Genomic DNA, 20,621 nt, shown 5'->3' with positions numbered 1-20,621 from the left:
CCGCTCGGCCCCCGCCGCCCCCATCCAGGCCGGGAGCTGCCGCCGCCGCGCGCCCGCCGCCATCCCCCGCAAGGGAACACCGCGGGAGGGGCGGTGCCGCGGGGGCAGCTTCCGCCCGTCGCTCCCACGCTGCTTCCTCGCTCCACCGGGAGCGCGGGGCACCTGGAAGGGCGGCTCTAAACCGCCGTACAGCCCAAGTCACGTGCTTGGTCAGCCGGGGCGGGAGGCGACGTAGGCGGAGCAAGCCGGGCTGTGGGCCAGCTGCGGAGCAAACAGCATGTTTGGAACACTTGCCAGCCACCCGGCCCCCTCGCTCGCCGCTGCCGGGGCGCCCTCCGCAGGCTGTGGCGCGCAGTGCTGCCCCTGCCGCGGGCGGGCCCTGCAGCGCGTCTGTGCGGGAGCGGCGGGGGCTGCTGAGGGGAAGCAGGAGAGGAGCCTGCTCAAAGTATAGAGTAAAAATCCCTTTAGGAATAAAGCATGTTTGAGGATTGTTCTAGCAAAACAAGATGTTCGTTCCTTCAGGCTTCTGGCACAGTATCAATGTTGTGCTAATGCATCATTTTGCATAGCAGCCTTGGTCTGCAACAATGTCTTTAATATTTTATTTCCCTAGTAGTTTGGAGTTTTTAGTCCTACTTATGAAGCAAACCTGAAAGTGGTTTCTCTCCAGAATCTCAGCTGACCCTTTGTCAGTGTTGTTAGAAGGTTACACCTCGAAGAAGCTAACATCCCTGGAAGTGTTCAAAGCTGGGTTGGATGGGGCTTTGAGCAGCCTGGTCTAGTGGAAGGTGTCCCTGCCCATGGCAGGGCAGCTGGAACTAGATGATCTTTAAGGTCCTTTCCAACCCAAACCATTCTATAATTCTGCAACTCTAAATTCTAAAACACCTATGCAATGCAGTCAACCCTTGGGGCTTGGAATGCAGCCGCAATCTTTCTTAGCCTTTTGAGAGGCCAACAAAGGCTCCCACTTGAGAGCTCTCTAAACTCTCAGGTCCTCAGACCAACCATGGGAATTTCTGAAGCTATTCAAAGTCAGCACTGGGGTTGAGGAGACATTACCTTGGACTGGCATGAAGAGAAGCTGCACCACGAGTATCACAACCCACTGAGGTAGAAACCCTGTACTTAGATGTCAGTCTGCCTGGGGACTTGTGGGGGTTTTCAGATGAGACTGTAGTCAGCAAGAGCAAGTTACTCCACGGACAACAGGTACCCATAGCATGAACATGTCTGTAGTGAGGATTTCAGTACCCAGTAGTGTTACCCTTTAGCAGCTGTCTATGAATATGGCTACCCATATAGCTCATGAATGGCTGTTCATTTTCCAGTAGAGGGTGTATGCTCTGTCAAGGAACAACATTACCATAAACTCCCAAAACAGGCCAAGGACATAAGCAGCAGAAAGTTCTGTGGCAATGTGTAAGCAGATGAAATGTATCTGCTTAGTCCACTCAAAGACTATGCAGTGCCTTAGCACAGCACTTTCCCTGATGTTGCAGGGTGCAGGAGGAGGGACAACTCTGGTGCCAGAGAGCACTACACAGGGCCAGACTGGTTCTGGCTCTCCCTCCTCCTACCCACCATCAGGTAGCTGCTAAGCATTAGTTAGTTTCTCAACTCCAAAACAAGCATTTCAAAGTCTGACTAAGGATCTTTGCTGTAGTTGGTAGCAGATACCTCTGACAGGGTAACACAATACATCCAAACAAACGCAATTATTTTTGTGCATGGATGTCTGGTTCCCCCCTGGTGTGCTGGAAGCACCTGGTGAAAAAGCACAAGGGCCTTTTCTCCATGCAGGAGACTCTTGGACATCACTGTCCCAGCCACCCTCCATGTTTTGCAGCAACAGCTGAACAAAGCACAGAGCTTGAGTGCAAGGGAACACTTTCTTTTTATGGAAAAAAAAAACAAACAAAAACCAAACTAACAAAATCATAACAACAAATGTTATATAGAAGGAGTATTCTGGTTTCGCGTCAGCCTTTCCAGTTTGAGTCATCTTATCATCATGCACTGTGCTGCCTCATGCTTGCCTCTTCCAGCCTCAGCTTCTTCTGCAGAACCCCTGACATGACTCCAACAGCCTTCCAGCCACATGCTACTCAAGACTCCCTAACAGAAGGAAGCCCAGCTGCCATAATGGGTCAGTGGAGACTTATTTTTCAGTGCTGCCACTGATCCAGTCCCATACTGGCATTCTATTGCACAGTGGTTTGGCAAATGTATTTGTCAAGACACAAAAGCTACAATGAGAAGAGGGACTTTGCTTTGCCTTCTCTCCCATGCACTTTGTTCCTGTATAGTTAACACTGTTTTTTTCAAGTCTATAGTCCTTTCCCTTCAGTAATGTCCAGGTTAAGACTTTTGAGCCAGTAAAGTTGTTAATTTAATCTTCCCATCCATAGAGGCAGTAAGGCAGGTCCCACAGTCCATGGCTGTGCTCCAATCCACTGTGACAACGGGAGCTCGGTGTCCTCCCAGGGAAAGGCAGCTTTCCAGAACCTTTTCTTCACCATTTAACTAAAAGAAGGAAAAGGTAAGATTTTAAGGAGGTAAGTTTCTGCAGTGGGGACAATGCATCCAACAAGAGAAGCCAAAGCCTGCTACAGACTCCGTATCTGACAGCATGCACAATTAAGCAGAAAACCAGAGAGATATTGACAAGAGAAAGGAAGTTTCCAGTCTCCCAACAGAAGCACATGTTCTCAAGCAGCTCGGCTTCTGATGTCAGCTGACCTGCAGTAATTGAACAAGGCAGGCTAAGAGCACACACTGATGAGAAACACATAAGCCTAAGCTAAAGCTCATGTTAGTTCAGGTGCCGTTGAGTGCCCCAGATGCAAAGTAAAAATTCCATCTAATCTGCTTTGCAATGGCTTATACTCAAGAGAAGGCAAGGGGCATGTGATCAGTAACCACTGTCACTGAGGCACAGAAATTTGTGTACTTGGAACCATTCAGCCTTACGCTTAATTTAATTTCAGTACACAGTAAGGGGAGAATCAAGCTGGGTCTAACATAGCATCAACAAGCACACAAGGCAGATTAAAGATGAGCATCAGTCACAATCACACATTTTGCATTGAACTGGCATGCATCCATATATTAAAAAAATAATTAAAACTTTGTCCTAGGCACTTGGACACTAAGAAAAACTGCCACAGCTAAACTTTAAGAAGGAGGAGCACACATACTCCAGCTACATACAGAGGACCCAAACACTTGCTAAACACCACACACTGCTAAAATGCACACTGTGTGAAAATGAACAATAACTATCACAGAGCAAGGATGGGTAGGTTCTGCTTGAGAACTTCCAGTGTCTGCTGTCGCACCTTTGTAAATAACAAAAGCTTGTATGGATATGTAAGAGTACTCCCCATCACTTCTCAGACTTACCTTAAAAATTACTCCCCCAGCAGAAGAACATGTCAACATATAATTGCCCTCAGAGTCAAAAGCAAAAAGCCGTCCTCGTGGGAACTGGACTTGCTTGTAACCACTGTACCCGGACAGAACAAATGGACCTGTAGCTTCACTGGGAAGGTCATACTCAGACACCTTCAAACCACTTTTGTGAATATTCCACTGAATAAACTAGAATGAGAAAAAGAGATGACAAAAGCCTATAGTGAAATTAACTAGGATCAAAGTAGAGTGGCCATTTGTTGTTTTTAAGCCAAGTGGCTATTCCTCACAAACAGAAGGTGGCATTTTGACATCTATATCTAAGTGGCTATATTAATAAAACGCAGGCAGCAAAAGCTGTAAGAGTCCAGGCAAACCTATGCCCTACCTTCCATGAGCACTGCTGCCTATGTGTCCTTCCACATTGCATGCAGTCCTGGTGAGAATTCACTTTACTCTCCTCATCCAAGGCCCCAAACCTTCAGGCAGGTGGCTCCCTCCCTAAGCCACACCTCTATTGCTGAAGACTGCAGAATTGCAGAAATTGAAATGTTTATTATAAGCAATAAGGAGCTGCTGACAAGGAGATTTATGCAAAGTGGTCAAGGATCTGCTTCCCTATGAATCCCAGATCTCAAATATGGTGATCTCAGGGGCACAGAAATTTCATCTTCACATGAACTACCTAGGAAGGGGATGTCACCAACAGTAGGATTTGCAGACAAGGTCCAAGACAGCTCCAGCTCCTAATATACTTTGCAGCCCCTCTCCCTGTAGAGACTGCATGGAGCAGGGTGTTACTGCAGATTGGGTGGTACCTAAGATTACAGTTAGCAGCCCACAGATCTGAGGTTCTGAGCATATTTTTACTACTGTCCCCAGCATACGGAGAAGACTCCAGAAGCGATCTCACTGCCAGTAGAAGCTGACAAGTAGGTCACCCACAGCCTACCTTGCCATCTTCGCCTATGCTGTAGACTGTGTTCTCATCATAGCTGAACTCAACGGAGTAGACTTCCCCATCATGTGCCTTCCAGCTCATGGCGCACTTGTGCTGCTGCATATCTAAGGGGAGAACACTTTTTGTACTCACACAAAGCTGAGGCGAAGAGAGAGAGGCCTTTTATGTTCCTAAGGTCTCTGTCCCAGCCCTCTAAACCAGCCAGGGGGAAGCCCAATCCAATTCCAGCACCCTGTGCTTATACTCCAGCATATGGCTTCTACTTTGGCCACAAAAATCATTGCCTGTAACTATTCAACTCTTCCTCCAGCTTTACAGGGCTGCTCACTGTCAACTGCAGGCATTCTGCATCAAAGCCCCACTGGCACCTCTCCTCCCCTTGTTATCCCATCCACCCTCACAGCTGCTGTGAGCTCTGTCCTCCCACAGACCTGGGGCTGCAGCCTCCAGCTAGCACCCGTGCCAGAAGCAGATTCCTCATTCACAGATGAGAGAGGCCCAAACTGCCTTTATTAAAAGGTCAGGCTGCAGAGGGCAAAGCCTGAGAAACAGAAATTGCTCAAGGAAGGAGGACTGATGTGAAGCCTGTGCCTTCAAGTGGAAGGTCACACATTAGTTGCTTTCCTCAAGACTCAGCCTCTAACAGATGTACTGCTATCTGGTATGACCCAAAAACACATGGCTCAAGGGCAAGTTAACTCTCCTCCTCAGCAGGAGAGAAACAACAAATCCAGCTGCACTACCAGGGTCTCCAGCCAATATCCTCCAGAAAAAGTTTGTCAATTCACTCCTGAGAACTACTGTGGAGGGAGAGAAAATAGCTTCCACCTTGGTGTTCAGGCATATCTCACAGCTGCCTCTGGGCCAGCAGAAGGGTGCTAAGGGGAGCTAGCTGAGGACTAGGAGCCACCTCACTGCCCAGTGTCACAGAATCATAGAATCATTTAAGTTAGAAAAGACCTCCAAGGTCATCCAGCCCAATCATAACCCTAACACTCCCAAGTCCACCACTAAGCCATGTCCCCAAGTGCCACATCTATACATCTTTTAAATACTTTCAGGGAGTGACTCCAGCCCTTTCCTAGGCAGTCTGTTTCAGTGCTTGACAACTGTTTTGGTGACTTAAGTTTTCCTAATATCCAATCTAAACTTCCTCTGATGCAGCTTGAGGCTGTTCCCTCTTGTCCTATACCTTGTTACTTGGGAGAAGAGACCAACCCCCATCTTTTCAGGTAATTGTAGAAAATGGTAAGGTCTCCCCTGAGTCTCCATCTCTCCAGGCTAAACACCCCCAGCTTCTGCAGCTGCTTCTCATGAGACTTGTGCTCCAGACCTTCCACCAGCTTTGTTTTTGCTCTTTGGACATGCTCCAGCCCCACAATATCTTTCCTGTAGTGAGAGGCCCAAAACTGAACACACTGTTTGAGCTGCAGCCTCACCAGTGCCAAGTACAGGGGGACAATCACTTCCCTAGTCCTGCAGCCACACTGTTTGTGATAAAAGCCAGGATGCAAGCCATGGCCACCTGGCCTCACAGCTGCTTATCAACCAATACCCCCAGGTCCTTTTCCACCATACCAAAGAGACGAACAATCCCATCTGCAGCCCCAGTGACCAGAAGGTTGCCATTGTGGTTGAAGGCTGTGCAGTTAATAGCAATGGGCTCAGGCTCCAAGGAGAACTGCAGCTGGAAGGGAAAGTCTACATTAATGCCAAGAAACAGAGCTGGGGGTGCTGAAGAGCTGATCTCCAGGGGAGGGAGAAGAGATGGTATTTAGTAGCAAGAACTCTGGTTTGGAGCCCTACACCTCTACTGATTACAGACTTCAAGGTTGGCAGTGGCATTTTACTGTGACACTAAACCAGCAATTCACCTCAGGCAAACCACAGCTTTCTTGGCCATGGCCTCAAGATTTCAAAAACAGCTTCTGGCAGGCATTAGCTTGAGTATGTTGCTTTCTCCTACATGTCAGAGACAGCCCTTCACTTAAAAACAGGGAGGGCAAGGGAAATAGCAGCAACAAAAACCCTTCAGTATAGCTCAACTAGGAAAAGCCTGAGCAAAGCATCATTCAATCCCCACTTGGGATATTTCCAGTCACAAACTGTCCAGGCAGGATAGAAACAAGGCTATGGACTATTTTGAAGAATCCCTTAAAAAAATCCAACACACCAATAAAACAAAAAAACTTCACTCAAGGCCAGCAGCTACTTACATTATTTATTTTTACCCTGAATGTGATTGAGGAGGAAGAAGGGAAAAGAAGGGTATTGAAAAGAAAGTCGGCATAATATAGAAAGAGGGCTCCTACGCATTGAAACACAAGATACTCATTCTCAGCAAGCAGACTGAGAAAGAAAAGAAACACAGCAAGTACCTGCTGCTTCATCGTCTTAGTGTCCCACAGTAGCAGCTTCCCAGGAACTTGGTTCATGCTTTTGCCCCCAGAGCTGACTACTGAGAAGTCCATGTGGGAGACAAGGCTCTGGGCAGCCGCAGAACAAACAAAAGAGGCACCACTTGGGCTGCAGGCAAGCGAGAGGATCCTGAAACACAGGCACATAGTCTGAATTGCCTCTCTCCAGCAGCTGCCCCAAGCACAACACTCAAATACAATGTCTCCCTTTAAGACCCCGCAAGACAGGGTGCACTGTAAAAGAGGGCAGTATTCATGTGCTTAGACAGATTTTGAGCGTCTCCCTTTTAACTGTGCAGTTTTACACTGCTCAGAGATGGACTGTCCTCTGGATGAAGGCAAGATAGTTCTGAAGTTGCAGAAAAGCAGCAGGAACATTGAGATGTTCACTGTCAAAAACCCCACCATTTATATTTATATACAAAAATCAGTATTCCAGAGTTACCTGGGCATGTCTTCATCAATGCTGATTTCACAGAGATTCTTCTTTGCTTCTGTGTCATAAAGACGAACTGTCCCAACTCCACTGCCAAGCAACAGCTTGAAACCAGCAAGGAGTAGATGGAAAGTGTGTGAGTGAGCAGTACAATGACGCTGTCCAACAACCACCAACACTTACTCTATTTTTTTTCTATTTATGCATTCAGACTAAATTTCACTCCATTAGGGTACATCCTGTCTTCCTGTGCAATCATGCTGAGTAGGACTACCCCAGAGCCACAGAAGTCAGAGTAAAAACCCTGCCTTCCCGTGAGAAAAAGATCTAATAGGGACCAAGGTGACATAAACACCACTTTCTAGACCATGGCTCAACACTATAGGATGCAAAACATCTATGGAATCTCAATATCTAGGGGAACAAGGAAAGAGAAATTAAGGATTGTTAATTCTGTGCTAAAGAGAAAATCAAGCAGAGGCCACCTCCTTTCATCCATGGGAGAACGAAATCATCCAGAAGGGCTCACACATGCTTTATCAGTGGTGTTACAATTTAAATTAAAATTTAAATCATGGTGGGATGCATTATAAAATAAAACTAAGCAAGCCAGATCCTTGTCACTTCAGTGCCTAATTTGCTGGGGAATCTCACATGTATTTCTGAAAGAAGAATCTTTCTATTAGCAAGCAGGAAATAAATTCCACAAAGCAGAAGAAACATCAACACAACACAACAAGCAGAGTGCAACAACTGCATGGACAACTTGCTTTCTAAAAGCAAAAAAAGAAAGAGACAAGCTGTAGCACCAGCTCTTCACAGGGGGCATTTTGGGGTTAGCAAGCAACAGATAGTCTGTGCCAGATTGTAAACAATATTGCCTTCTCACACAGCCCTGTCTCTTTACCAAGGGAGGGCAAGAAACACTAGCAACAGTTCTAGGACTCAGAAGAATGCATATAATTTACGGCTCCTCTCTAGTAACAGAACTAGAGAAAAAGAGGTACAGGAAACATTTAAATTGCCATGTTATTTAAACAAGCTCCAAGCTCCTTATGTACACACAGACCCTCAACTCTTAAAACACCAGTATAAAACTGGCCATGGAGCCCTTTCCACACCTACAAAAGTAAAATGCCTCTCACCATACCCCTGTTCCCCCTTCTCTGCTGCTGGCTCAGGGTATGAGTAAATCTCCACAGCTCTCTGCTGCAGGGTTACCACAGAATGTTGTAACAGATTGCCTCTGCCTGTCTTTACAAGTGGCTGTGTGCTCTGCCTGAAGACAAGCACTTCTGTCCTGCAGCTTTACCCACAAAGCAGCTTGGGAACTTCTGTTTCAGGGCCACCTGAAGTGGTGGTGAATACCTTGCTCAAAACACAGAGTACGCTCCTCACTCTAGCTTTCCTTAAACCACAGAGCCTTTGGTTCCCCATGTCCCACTGAAAGTGGAAACTAACCGTTTCCCTGATCTTATCCACAATGCTGCTTTCTAGAAACTAACATGCAACACAGCCCCAAATCATCTGCTGCACCTCTCGAGCCTCCACATGCAGACTACTCACCAGCCGATCACGCTTAGTCGCCCATTCCAGAGAGAGCAATGGAGATTTGGAAATGGATGAAGCTTTAGTTTGCATTATGGGGTTAAAAGACCAGACTTTGATGACCCCATCCACATCCAAGCTGGCCACCCTCCGTCCAGAACAATCAACCCTGTGTGCAGAACAAAACCGATGGGGTATTTTTCTCCCTCCAATTCTTAGACGCAATTAGATATCCATCCTTTCCTGGCCATGCACCAGTTCCTTCTGCAGGAATCATAACCTCCTTGCACCACCTCCCACTCAGTTCACAGTAACTGGCACAATGAGGTGCACTAAGCTCTAGATGTAAATTAAAATGCCCTTATGCAATACCATCCTGCTTTCCAAGGGAGTTTCTTCCTGGCTAGCATCTCCCAGCCACAAAAATCTCTGTCCATTCTCACTGCACAAGCTACAGGCTATTTTCAGTCACAGCAAGTTGACCGCCCTACAACTGAGAGTACATGCACAATGTGCTGGACAGAAGAGAGGCTGGGAGAAAGAGGCCAACGCAGCTGGTCCTTCTGCAGAGGCTTGTACGAGACAGGCCTCTTCTGACAGTCCATTACCTGCAGTACATGATGGATGAATGGTGCTCCCCATACTCCTCCTGGCTCAGGACGATGAAAGGCTGTTCCTGCCGAACTCCCACAGCCTCTGCACTGCTGGTAGGCATTTTGGCTGAAGTCTCTGTTTGCTCAGCATGCAGCTCTGAGCATGGTTCTGTCTCAGCTATGCCAGTATCTGTTTTCTTCTCAGCACTTTGGCCCTAAAGGAAGAAATCCTGTGTGAAATACAAGGAAGCAGCAGCTCCATATCAAGCTCCTCAGCCACCCCAGCCTGCTGGGAGAAAAAAAAAAAAGTAGCTGCAACGAAACAGAAGAATTCTCAGCCCAACACTCCTTCTTCCAGGGACCTTTCTGAGCACAAGGATAGTGTGTTGCAAAATTGCACCATGGCCTACTTAGTTGTAGAGTCCCTTATATGCCCGTCCATGTGCCCAGCCATACACTTTCCTGTAAGAATTAAAGGAAACCTCATACCTCAGCCAATATCAGAGGCCCATTTAGATGCCATTAGAGCACAAATTCACAAGTAAATCAACATATTTCAAGAAATTCTTGCATTCAGCAATATGAGTTAAGTCCGTATAATATGCAATTAAGCAAACCTGCACAAAATCTCTAGTTGGATATTAAGCAACAGTGGATGGATTTTCCTCATCTGCCAAACTGTGTGCACTGGAGCCACCACTGCAGCCAACTGACTGATGACAACAGTAGAGTTGGCACACGAGTCCAAAAGCTTAAAACCCAATTTGACAGGGAAGACAGAACAAATGGAGTTTTAGAAGGTGAAGGCATTTGGATGAGACAAGATCTGCACTGCAGCACACAGAAACGTTAGGAAGCAGCTTAGTCCTCCCTTGCTACCAGAAGGTGAACAAGAAGCAGATACAGCACATAAGCCAGTAAAACATCTGCAAGCATTCTTTTGTTAAACCATCCTCTGAAAATTAAGTGTTCCAAAATGGTATGGATGGTTTTGAATCCACATTCTGTAACAAATGCTTGCCTCATTTACAGTAGCTTCACATTAGGACCAATGGATCAAACACTGCATAATCAAATAATGTGAAATCACAGAGCTGGAAAAGGTTGGGAAATAAATCCAAGAATGATTCTCTCAATTAATGTGGGGAGGTAACAACCAATGAATGACACTCGTGAAAGAGGAAGAAACAGCACCACCTTTCATTTTCCTTTTTGCTAACATGCTTTGAGATCAAGAGAAAGCTAAAGTGTATCAAGCTTGCCCAAAAGCACTAGAACCAATTTTTAACATAGCCCAAAAAACACTGCCCTAACCTGGAACATCACAGAAAAAGGAAAGTCAAAGGAAACTTATTGGGAAATTGGGCTTTGCAATTTTCCAACCAATGTTTAGAGCGTTTTGGATGAACCATGAAGAAAAAAAAGTTCTCTCAAGGCCTTGAACGCTGAGTGATGGAGTAACTTAAAGCAGTGCTCCCACACACAGAACAGCCACATACTGGCCAACAGGACACAGTCCCTAAGCACTATCTCTCCCCCAAGGCAGTGTCTCATATAGCCAAAACAAACACGGCTGAGATGCTGCCATCATTCCTCCTGTGCTCTGTATTCTTTAACAACATGGCTGCTGAAAGCTGTACAACACACAGGTGAACAGAAGGGGTCTGCTGACCTTCAGCAGTTAAATTACAGGACACAGTTTTATTATTTCATTAGATCTGAAAGCAGGGCACACTCACAGGCAAAACTGCAACATGAAGTGCAATAAACTCCAAAAAGAAAACATTGCTAGGGAAGATATTTCCACTCCTGTCCAGGAAAACTTTCTATCAGCTTTCATCTATCCCACATAGAGCCTGCACAAATCTGCATAAGAAGGCACAGAAAGAGAACTCACTTGGGCAGGATGGGTGAGCCAAGTGCATTGCCACTGAGGAATGAGGATTTTAGCAAGGAATTTGAACACAGCCATTAAGGTGAATGAAACATACCGTCCTCAGGATCAGGCTGTTGAAAAAGATCATGACAAAAGACAACTCTTCTTCCATTTGAAATGGGAGTTGATTAACTACAGATATTAACCTTTGATACAGTTAGTTCCGAGTAGCAATTCAGAAGCTTAAGGGAAACACTTGCACTTGCTTTACCACTTAGTTTTACAGAAATACCAGTCTTCTGCTTCCCAGCCTTGTAGTGTTGACCAGTACCTGGAAAGTTCCTTTCGACAGCAGCTCCTTCCTTTCCTTCCCATGCTCTTGCAAGCGCTTCTGCCGCTGCTGCAGGGAACTTGACTCGCCTGAAACTAAACCACTGAAGTGACTCTTCCCATCCTTAGAGCTTACTGTTCCTTCTTTTCCTTTGGCACTCTAGAAGGCAGAGAAACAACTAAGCAAAGTTATGCTTGTGCTACGCTGCAGAACAAAGAGCAAGAGAGGCAGCAAAGAAATCAAGCACCTGCAAAGGCTCCACAAGCCCACAGAAAACAGTAGCTGTTCTTGTGCTGCATTCAGGCCCAGCATATATTGCAAGGCAGGAAAGGACATTTAATTTTTTCAGGTGGAAGCAAAAGCTTGGAGCAGTGCCATGCAGCAAGTTAACTCCTTGAATACTGAGCAACTTTCAGTGAACATAGCTGATAACTACCTGGTGATTTGTTGGTTCTTTCTTCCCTAGCAGCATACTGCCAGTCTGCGTTGGAGAAGCCCCACTTGGATGGGCTGGTCTGGAAGGCCCCTTTTTACTTTGGGAGAGAAAAGTAGACAAAAAGCCTCCCCGGGATTGAAGAGAATGTGCTGTACTCCTCTGATTGCAGGTCATATCACTAATGAAAAAAAGAAAAAAAAAACAAATAGAATATGAAAGTGTAGCCAGGCAACCTGATCAAAGACCACCCAGCAAGTGAAGCTGTTTGAACCACTTGAAGACAGATGTTCACTTCCAAGCCAGGGGACCACTATGCATTAAAAAACTGTTTGAAAACATCCTGTTTATAATCATATAATTATAATTCCCGTAACCAAAAGCTCACTTCTTAGAGATGCCACTGAGACAGTGGGATCAACTGTTGCTGAATCCCCAGTAGAGCCACCTAAAACTCCGTCCACACCATCTGGTTAGTTTAGAAATACCCTAAGGGAAAGGCAGGGGAATCCAGATTTCTGAAGAACCTGTTCAGCTGGGATTCCCAATTCAATGTTTCTACTTTGAGAAATTCAGTATCCAGTGTTTCACTAAACACCCTTAGACAGGTGTTCAGCAAGTGGTGTTCAACAATTTTACAGCGCAGGCCCTCAACATCTCAATATCTGGACCCAAAGCAAGCATGAGAGTTTGTAATCATTTCTATAATTACAAACACCTCCCTTCTCAGCCCACAATGCCAAGAACAGCAGCTGCTTCCCAGACCATAACTATCTGATTTCACTCTGCTACAGCTTCCTCTGAGAGCAGTGTGGCAGCAAGGGGAAGGGGAATACAATAATCTTCACTCTTCAAGGAAGGAACTGTTCTACCAAAAGCTAGGCTTTGGGTTGAGCAGAGACATGAAAATAAGCAACCAGAACTGGCCCCTGGACTAAGAAATAAGCTGCCTGCATAAGAAATGCCACTTCTTAGGCAAGTTTTTCTAATACAAATGAACAAAAATTAATATGGAAATAAATAATCCCATCCCTCATGTCACACTCCCCCAAATGTGCAGATAGCATCAGGGCTTTCCACACAGTTAAAAAAACATATCACAAACTAAACTCTGTAGCCTGTCCTGTGCAAGGAGTGCAGAACAATTATCAAGACAGTTCAATAGACACTTAAGTGTATTTAATAAAACTGCTTTTAGACTAAAACACTTTGTGTGTGGTATCTGCTACAACTTCTATTTGTCACTGTCAACAGGATAATTTGATCAATCCTCTTCCTGTCTGAATACAAGTGAAAGAAGCACATGAGAAAGTCAAAGCTCCGGTGTTATTAATAACCTGTAGCTGAGCTACATATTCTTTCAGATCCTTTTAAAGCAAGAAAAAAAACCCTCAGTAATGCGGTAAATCCAAACACACAGATTTGCCTTGCCTGGCAATATACTGGAGGAAAACAGAGTTTAAATAAAAATTAAATAAGGTGTATCATTGTATATGTTGCCTAGTTTCCACAGATAGGTATACAACAGATGCAGCCACAGAACACAGCAAGTTTTAACTGCAGCAAGTTTATGGGGAATTCTGTGCATAAATGAACCTCATAGAACAAAAATTCCTTCTCCCTTGACTTTTTACAAAACCAAGAAAACATCTCTCTGTAACAAGAATCCCTACAAAACAACACAGAGCACTCACCTATGGCACTGCAGGCACTAAAGTAAATTGGAATCAAGAGACAATTCACTTCATTTGAGCAATACTGCAAGGTACTGCACTGCTACCATTGCCCTGGCTGCCCAGAACACCTTACTGCAACGCTGAGAGCAGAATCACTTCCATGTGTGCTTGGGCTCTCACTGGTTTGCAAGAACCTCCCAAATGATGGGAGAGATGTCCATCATGAATTCCCTCATTAAATCCACTTAAGTTACCAGATTTTCTGCCTTGATGTATTTCTGCCTTGATTCCCAGGGCAGGGAACAAGGAAATGACCCTCCAGGATCCTCCCTGACATAACAACGGCAGCAGAGCCTGTCCCCAGCTCTTCCTCTGTAGGCACTCACAGCTCAGAGTCTCCTAGTCGATCCATGTTGGCCACATATGCAGGCAGCTTGTGGTGCACAACTGCTTGTTCCACCTCCAGTTCCTCTTTTTTCATGCGGGAGGATTCAGCTTGCAGAGCAAACAGCTAGAACAAGAGAGAAGAGCCAAGTAAACAGAAGGTCACTGAGATTCACCTTCTTCCTACTCACTGAGGTTGTTTACTCCTTTTATTTCAACAGCCTTGGAAGGGAGGGGAAGGAAGAAAATTGCTCTGACCGGCTGAGCACTACATTAGTCTGAGTAGTCAAAACAATCAGTACTTTACACATGTGAAATTGGAGCCTACTTAAAACCCTTCACTCCTCTCCCTGGGCTATTGCTCTGGGAACATTAATGGTGCTGGGAAATGAAGAGCCAGGCAGGGCAGAGCTGACCAGTCACTCTCCATGCAGGCAGTTTAAGGCCAGGGCAATGCATGTGACAGGCAGTAATGATGTACGGGCATGGAGCCTAGAAGGTAATCTTTGTCCCACAGCCAAGGGTTTGGTGAAACTGGCAGGGCTCACCGAGGTCAACACCACCAGGTCACCCTGAAATCCAGCTCCATATCCTGTGCATCTCCTTCTCAAGCATGACACCGAAATTTATCTCCATGTTATGGAGAAAGAAACATTTCTGGGTTTCCCCTTTAGCAGAGAGGAACCTCAGGATGCAGCTTTCTGGGACATACATGGTTTATGCCTGTGACTCATTCACATGAAGAGTTCCTCAGGCTCTTGTCTTTCTGTACATTTCTTTTTCAGATATAATTCTTCTTTTTCCTTTTATCATAGTATTTAAGGAATGAAACTACAAGAAGAAAAATGAGCTTGTTATTCATGTATTTGCATTGTTTCAACAGTGTGAAACAGAATTTAATCCTGTCTTCCGTAGGTAGTTGCTTCCTTTTCTGACCTGAGCAGTGCTCCAAAAGGGAAAGTCTTGTTTTAACTCTGCCCATTTGTCAGAAAACCCTTATCCAGACTGTAAATTATATCAATCAACATGCCAAACACAAACCATAGCTTTAATTTCACTAAGAGTACAGAATACAAAATCGGAGGAAATAGAAGAGCTGTTTTAAAACGTACCTTATGCTGCCGTCCCTATTCACTGAGCATCTTTGCAGAACCCTTCCGTCTGACTGATCCATTAACTCTATACAGTACACAGTGACAAACCTCGCTTTTCTTTCACAGAAAAAAGCCTCCTTTTTGAAATCAATTATTCTATTTTACTTCAACATTTTTAGGACAGTGTTGAACAGCTACTAAAACAGCTGAAACAGGAAGCACAACATACAACAGTGTTTTGTAATATGGGAGGTAAAGCACAAAACTTACTTTACTCAAGTATTCATACAGAAAGAGCTTTAACTTTGGTATGTTTGAGGAAGTGAAATTGAAGTTCTGCTTACATGACTAAGGCTTCCTACTTTTATGTGATCATCCACATGTGATCTGTAGTTTAGAAAGTTCTTAAACTGCAGATTTCATGAATCTCTCTAATAGGAAGTTATACTGGAAAATGACTGACCCACGATACATATTCTTACACCCTCTCTTCTAAGCATCTGCTGATACTGCTGAAAATAAGACATGGGGGTGAGTAACATTTTCTCTGAACTGATCGACCCTTCTCATGGTTTCCTGTAAGGTCTAGAGTTGGGAAACAGACATTCACAACATTTCCATTAGTTGATCTAAATTACTTTAAGTGCACATCAAATATGGTGAAGTGGCCATTTCAGAAGTAACAGTTTCTGTCTCTTTGCCAGAATTTACTGCCCATTTCTATTGCTCTATCAGCTAAAATCTGGAAGTGACTAAATACTATTCACAAGTTTCCATGCAAAATCAGTGATATATCCCTTCCAACACATTCTATAATTCTACGATATGCACCCTTAACCTGCCACTAGTTTCACATTGTCTTGACTTTGCAGCATAGCAGAAAAGGAGTTAGAATAGTATCCAGCCACCTATCAGACAGCACAGGGACGGGGACTGTCACGTCCATCAGAGGGACAGGAATACTCTAAACAGACAATTCACAGTATGATCACAACTCTAAGTTTGCTGGAGACAATTGAAATATAAATGAAAATATAACAAAGGACTTCACAATCTGCCTTAGAATAACTGCACCGAACTGAACAGTTAGTATGTCCTTGAATGGGTGGAACCAATTTTACAAAACTCACAGCATCACAAAGTCAGCAGCTAAAGAGTGACCTCAGTTCTGACCTTATGCCGCAATGATTCATTTTCTTCTTGTATGAGACTGCTCCTGAGACATTCAGCTTCAAAGTTCAGTATGACTGGAACCGGTAAGGAATGTTAAAGAAAATCAAGGCACCAACTTGTGAGGATCTGGTTTAATTCTAAAAGCCAGTACTCCATACCAGCCATTTGCCTGTAAAAACAAAGCTGCCCAGTCCATACAACTAGCAATAAGTATGCGCACGACCAGAAGATTAGCAACAGCTTAGTTACCGAGTCAACTCTGTACTTTGCTGTTGCACAAACTATTTCACATGGACTTTATAAGGATTTTTAGATTATTCCTTTTTACAGTCAGAGCTGGAAGACAAGACAGGTTATGTTGCTGCTTTACTGTATACTGAAGAAACAGTTCATGATGAGCTGTATTCCAGCTGCGGTGTAAGCCTGCCCATCAGCAAACACATTAGGCCAGAACTCTGTAGTGTGAGGCAAAAACTTCTGCCAACAATTAACTGCCCTATTGTAGTGAGCTGTCACTAGACAATGTTGTGAACATAATGTACCCAGAGAAGAGTCTAACAGAAGATGCCAGAACAGTTATGGACTATGATCCACGGGTGCATGCCTATTTCGTACTATGTCAAGCAAAGAGTAAAAGCTTTTCAGAACAAGGTGTGCACAAGATTTCTAGTCACTAGGACAGGGCTGCATAAGCAACAATCACAGCTGTTTGTAACAGGGAATGTAACATATCATCAGATAATTGAGCAATAACTATTCCAACATCCTCTGGTAAACACCAGCTTCCTATTAAGTCTTGGCTGTGTTTTAAACAATCATCTGAAAGCAGCAGGTTCTGTAATACTATACTGGTATACAGGTTCTGTAATACTATATTCTTGGCATCACTGTTAACAGTATAACACCATGGCAAGGGAGATTTAACTATTAGTTGCAAAAAAGGATATGCATGCACTGAAATAAGACACTCAGGAAGTTGTGCAGAGACACGATAAATGTATCTGCCCACTGGCGGGAGAAATAGGTAGCGAAGGTGGGGTTGGAGTCTGGGGCAGGGAGGAAGGGCAGGACAAACCAATCCTTCCACTCCACCTGGTTCTGGAGCTCGGAGGCCTGCTTGAGGAAAAACTCCTGTGCCTTGTCATTGCGGCCATTCTGAAACACAGCAAGAAGAAAAGGGCTCACACTTCTATTAATGCTGTCAGATTAGGTCTAGGAATACTTGTTCTCTGTTACGTTCTGTTATGAAAACAATAACAAATACTTTCACTACCTGACACAGCAAGTGGCTAGAGTTAAGAGATTCATAAGGGAACAAAAGAACCTCAAATACGCTACGAGAAGCTCACAAATACACTTAATCCGACCTTCTTTCTAGTCACCACAATCTTGCTTAAAGGCTGAGACAAATCAAACTAAACACGCTGATGTCCAGTTAAACCACTGCAGATCGTGCACTGACATAAGACATGAGCATTCATAAACAGGACCAAAGTATACATCAAATTACTCAAGCCTACAGCAGATGTAACCTGAAAAGGTTTCCATCTGATACATTATTCAGACAGGGCTGTCACACCTCAGGGTAAGCACACGGCAAAATAAAATATGAAAAAATGCACTTCTGGAAACGTGCATTAGATTTTGATTCCTCCACCAACACCAATCATCAAGATTTTCAGTCAGGGACTGGAATCAAGGAGGAAGAATCAAGGGGAAAATATATTCCATTGACTTTCCCAGGGCTTCAATAAGTTAATCTCTGTTCCATTTTATGCTCATTATTTTCTGTTCTATTGAAAGCAAGCAAAAAGATATTAATTTTCTCTCCCACATTTCCTTGTACCAATTTGAACCTTGTGATCTCTGCCAGCATCCAAGTTATCAAGAGAGGCTAAGCAGGACTGAGCGAGCATCCTTCTGACAGGAACTTGCCTTCATGTCAGACTGTGAACATCTTGCTCTCAGCTGTGTTTCCCCCTCGCCCGAGTTTCCTTGTCCTTCACACAAGCTTGTCATGTGAGTCTGCATCAACCTCGTTACTACACTACTGATCATGACACATGAATTGCTTGCTCCTTACCCACCAGGCCTGTCAGAGGCTCACAAGAGTAGTTTATTCTCTGGTTTCAAAGATCAGGATCTTCATAAAAGAGAAGCCTAGAGATCAAACACTACCTGAATAGCATGGACAAGGTAGTATCGGAATAAGCTGGTTTTGAGCTTGTTCACCGTTGGCCGGTACACGTCTTCCAAACGGCTGAAAAGGCGTCGGTCCAGATAACTCCAGTAATCCCGCAGGGCAGCCAGATCGTAGCTCTGAACGAACTGCTGCAGCTGGTCCACTATCTTATCCACCTAAAGAGGGCAAAACAGGGAAGACTGAAGTCATGTGAGGGCTCTTGTGGCACAAGAGACTTTCTGTAACTCAGTGCTGAGAAGCTTTAACTGCATAAATGGCACAATCCAACACTTAGGCATTAGCCATTTTCCTAATCCTGGAAACACTCTGCATTTTGTATTAGCATTCTTCCACTCTGCAGCACTTTCCAAATAAAAGAAAAAGAAACATGATAGAACATAGCCAAACAGATTTTGACAGAAATATCACATTTTGTTAAGCCCAGTTGAGAGGGTTCTTTGCAAGTAAGCAAAACTTTCCACTTCTTTGAAAAGTCACTTGATAATGAAAAAGCAATAATGTGATTAATTGTTGAAAACTCAAGTGCAGTATAGGAAAAAAATAGTATTATTTTTAGACTAAAAGGAAAAACACCCCTATATTTAGCCAACAGAAAGAGGAAGTCAGTTCTGTTGTATTGCAATCTTTGAAGTACCTTTATCTTTAATAATTTCATCTACTAACAAGGCAGGTGTAAAATTTTGCAACAGAATTTTTTTATCATGATGTCCTTCTGAAAATAATTTCTGCAATATGAATAAGGAAGAATGGTGGTGTGGGAATAGATTTTTTGTTCAGTGACTTCTGATGGCCAAAAGAGGCAATAGGAAAAAAAAAACCCTGTACCCTGTATAAAATTAAACTGAATTTGTTTAATATGTGGTTTGCTCTCCCCTCATCGGTTAATGTTTTAGGACATCATTCAGCTTCTATCTCTGCGGCTTCCTACAGATAAATGAAACCGAAGTTTGCGACCCCAGCAGTTCCTTCTTGGACAATTCCAGTTAAGTCAACTGTTTGACAATCTCTAAACATTAGCAAAGTGCTGGTGTTCTAAAATTAAAAGCAACATGCTTTATGAATAATAAAAGTAGTGGCTGGATTGCTGGTTAAAGAAAAATCTGACTGTTCAAAGCACTACATTCAGTGCTCAGAACTGCTGTTACACGAGCATGCAGCTCGCATAATAGACTGAAACCGTATTTTTGATGCTAGCAAATTCTGTGCCAACTTCCACACGTTTGTCAAGGTAGCTGGTGCTTGAGACACACAAACTAAGAAGCAGAGTTGTAAAGCCGCTGGACAAGAATCTCATGACCAAGAAAAGATCCAGGCAAAGAGATGTCTTCCTGCCGCTGCCCTCGCGGTACGCGGGTCTCCTCCGTTCCTCTCGACTCGAAGCCGAAAATCCCCCGAAAATCCCCAGGCTGACCACTGGCGAGGGCGGCTGGCCGGGAACTGTGCTCCCTGACTGGGAAGCCAGGCGAGGGGGTGAAAACCACTGTCCTGCGCTAACGCCGCTCCGGAGCCACGCAGGAGGGGAGCCTTCCCCCTGCTGAAGTGCCCCGCCGGTCCCCAGCGCGCACACAGGCGGCGGCCGGACGGCTCCGCGGAGCGGGGGTCCCTCTGCGCGGCCGGCCCGGCCCCGCCACCCAGCCCAGTCCAGCCCGGCGGGGCGGGGCCGGCCGCTGCGGCGGGAGGCGCGGGGGCTCCGAGGGCCGCCCCGCCGCCGTCAGGCCCGCTGCCCTCGCCCAGCACCGGGAGCGCGGAGGGGCGCCCGCGGCCTGCCCGGGGACCGCGTCCTCCCCGGAGGCACCCGCGCCCAGCGCCCCGCCGGGAACGGGGACGCTGCCGCCGCTCACCCGGAAGCCCTTCTCCCGATCCGCCTTGATCTCGGCGTCCAGCTGCTTCAGGGCGGCGGTAAAGCCGCGGAAGAGCAGATACTCCCGCACTAGCTCATCCGTGCGCTCCGCCGCCGCCGCCATAGGGACCCCACGGCGCCGCCGACTCCGCCCGCCCGCGGGCGGGGCGGGGCGGGGCGGGGTGGGGCGGGCAGGGCCCGGCCTGGCGCAGGGAGGACTACAGCTCCCAGCATGCCTTGCG

At 45.4% G+C, this 20,621-nt stretch overlaps 1 protein-coding gene across 2 annotated transcripts; it reads right to left on the bottom strand.

Moving 5' to 3' along the window:
* Window positions 1–2,202: 2,202 nt before the first annotated feature.
* On the bottom strand, window positions 2,203–20,552 carry WDR91 (WD repeat domain 91). Of its 2 annotated transcripts, XM_027680019.1 has the most exons (15): window positions 20,381–20,552; window positions 18,515–18,694; window positions 17,284–17,491; window positions 16,337–16,419; window positions 14,072–14,196; window positions 12,013–12,190; window positions 11,577–11,735; window positions 9,385–9,584; window positions 8,795–8,945; window positions 7,238–7,332; window positions 6,754–6,922; window positions 5,954–6,062; window positions 4,367–4,479; window positions 3,406–3,603; window positions 2,203–2,526 (listed from the first exon to the last, which is right to left on the bottom strand). In XM_027680019.1, the coding sequence occupies exons 1-15, from the start codon at window positions 20,501–20,503 to the stop codon at window positions 2,362–2,364; spliced, it is 2,256 nt and encodes a 751-aa protein (XP_027535820.1). In that variant the 5' UTR covers window positions 20,504–20,552; the 3' UTR covers window positions 2,203–2,361. The 2 variants fall into 2 exon arrangements, with proteins under 2 accessions (XP_027535820.1, XP_027535821.1); XM_027680020.1 differs by lacking the exons at window positions 2,203–2,526; window positions 4,367–4,479 and having other exon boundaries at window positions 3,450–3,603; window positions 20,381–20,539.
* Window positions 20,553–20,621: the final 69 nt, after the last annotated feature.

The sequence above is a fragment of the Neopelma chrysocephalum genome, unplaced genomic scaffold (genome assembly GCF_003984885.1).
Source record: "Neopelma chrysocephalum unplaced genomic scaffold, ASM398488v2 Primary Assembly neopelma1_59, whole genome shotgun sequence".
NCBI lineage: Eukaryota > Metazoa > Chordata > Aves > Passeriformes > Pipridae > Neopelma > Neopelma chrysocephalum.
The sequence above is the reverse complement of the archived record's forward strand: the minus strand, read 5'-3'. Positions and strand labels throughout refer to the sequence as shown.

Excerpts from the sequence above, each read along its gene's own strand:
- WDR91 (XM_027680019.1), bottom strand. The coding sequence starts at position 20,503 with ATGGCGGCGGCGGCGGAGCGCACGGATGAGCTAGTGCGGGAGTATCTG. Across the intron at positions 3,604-4,366 it reads GCATAGGCGAAGATGGCAAG|TTTATTCAGTGGAATATTCA; the intron begins GTAGGCTGTGGG and ends TTCTCATTCTAG. Across the intron at positions 2,527-3,405 it reads CTGGGGGAGTAATTTTTAAG|TTAAATGGTGAAGAAAAGGT; the intron begins GTAAGTCTGAGA and ends TCCTTCTTTTAG.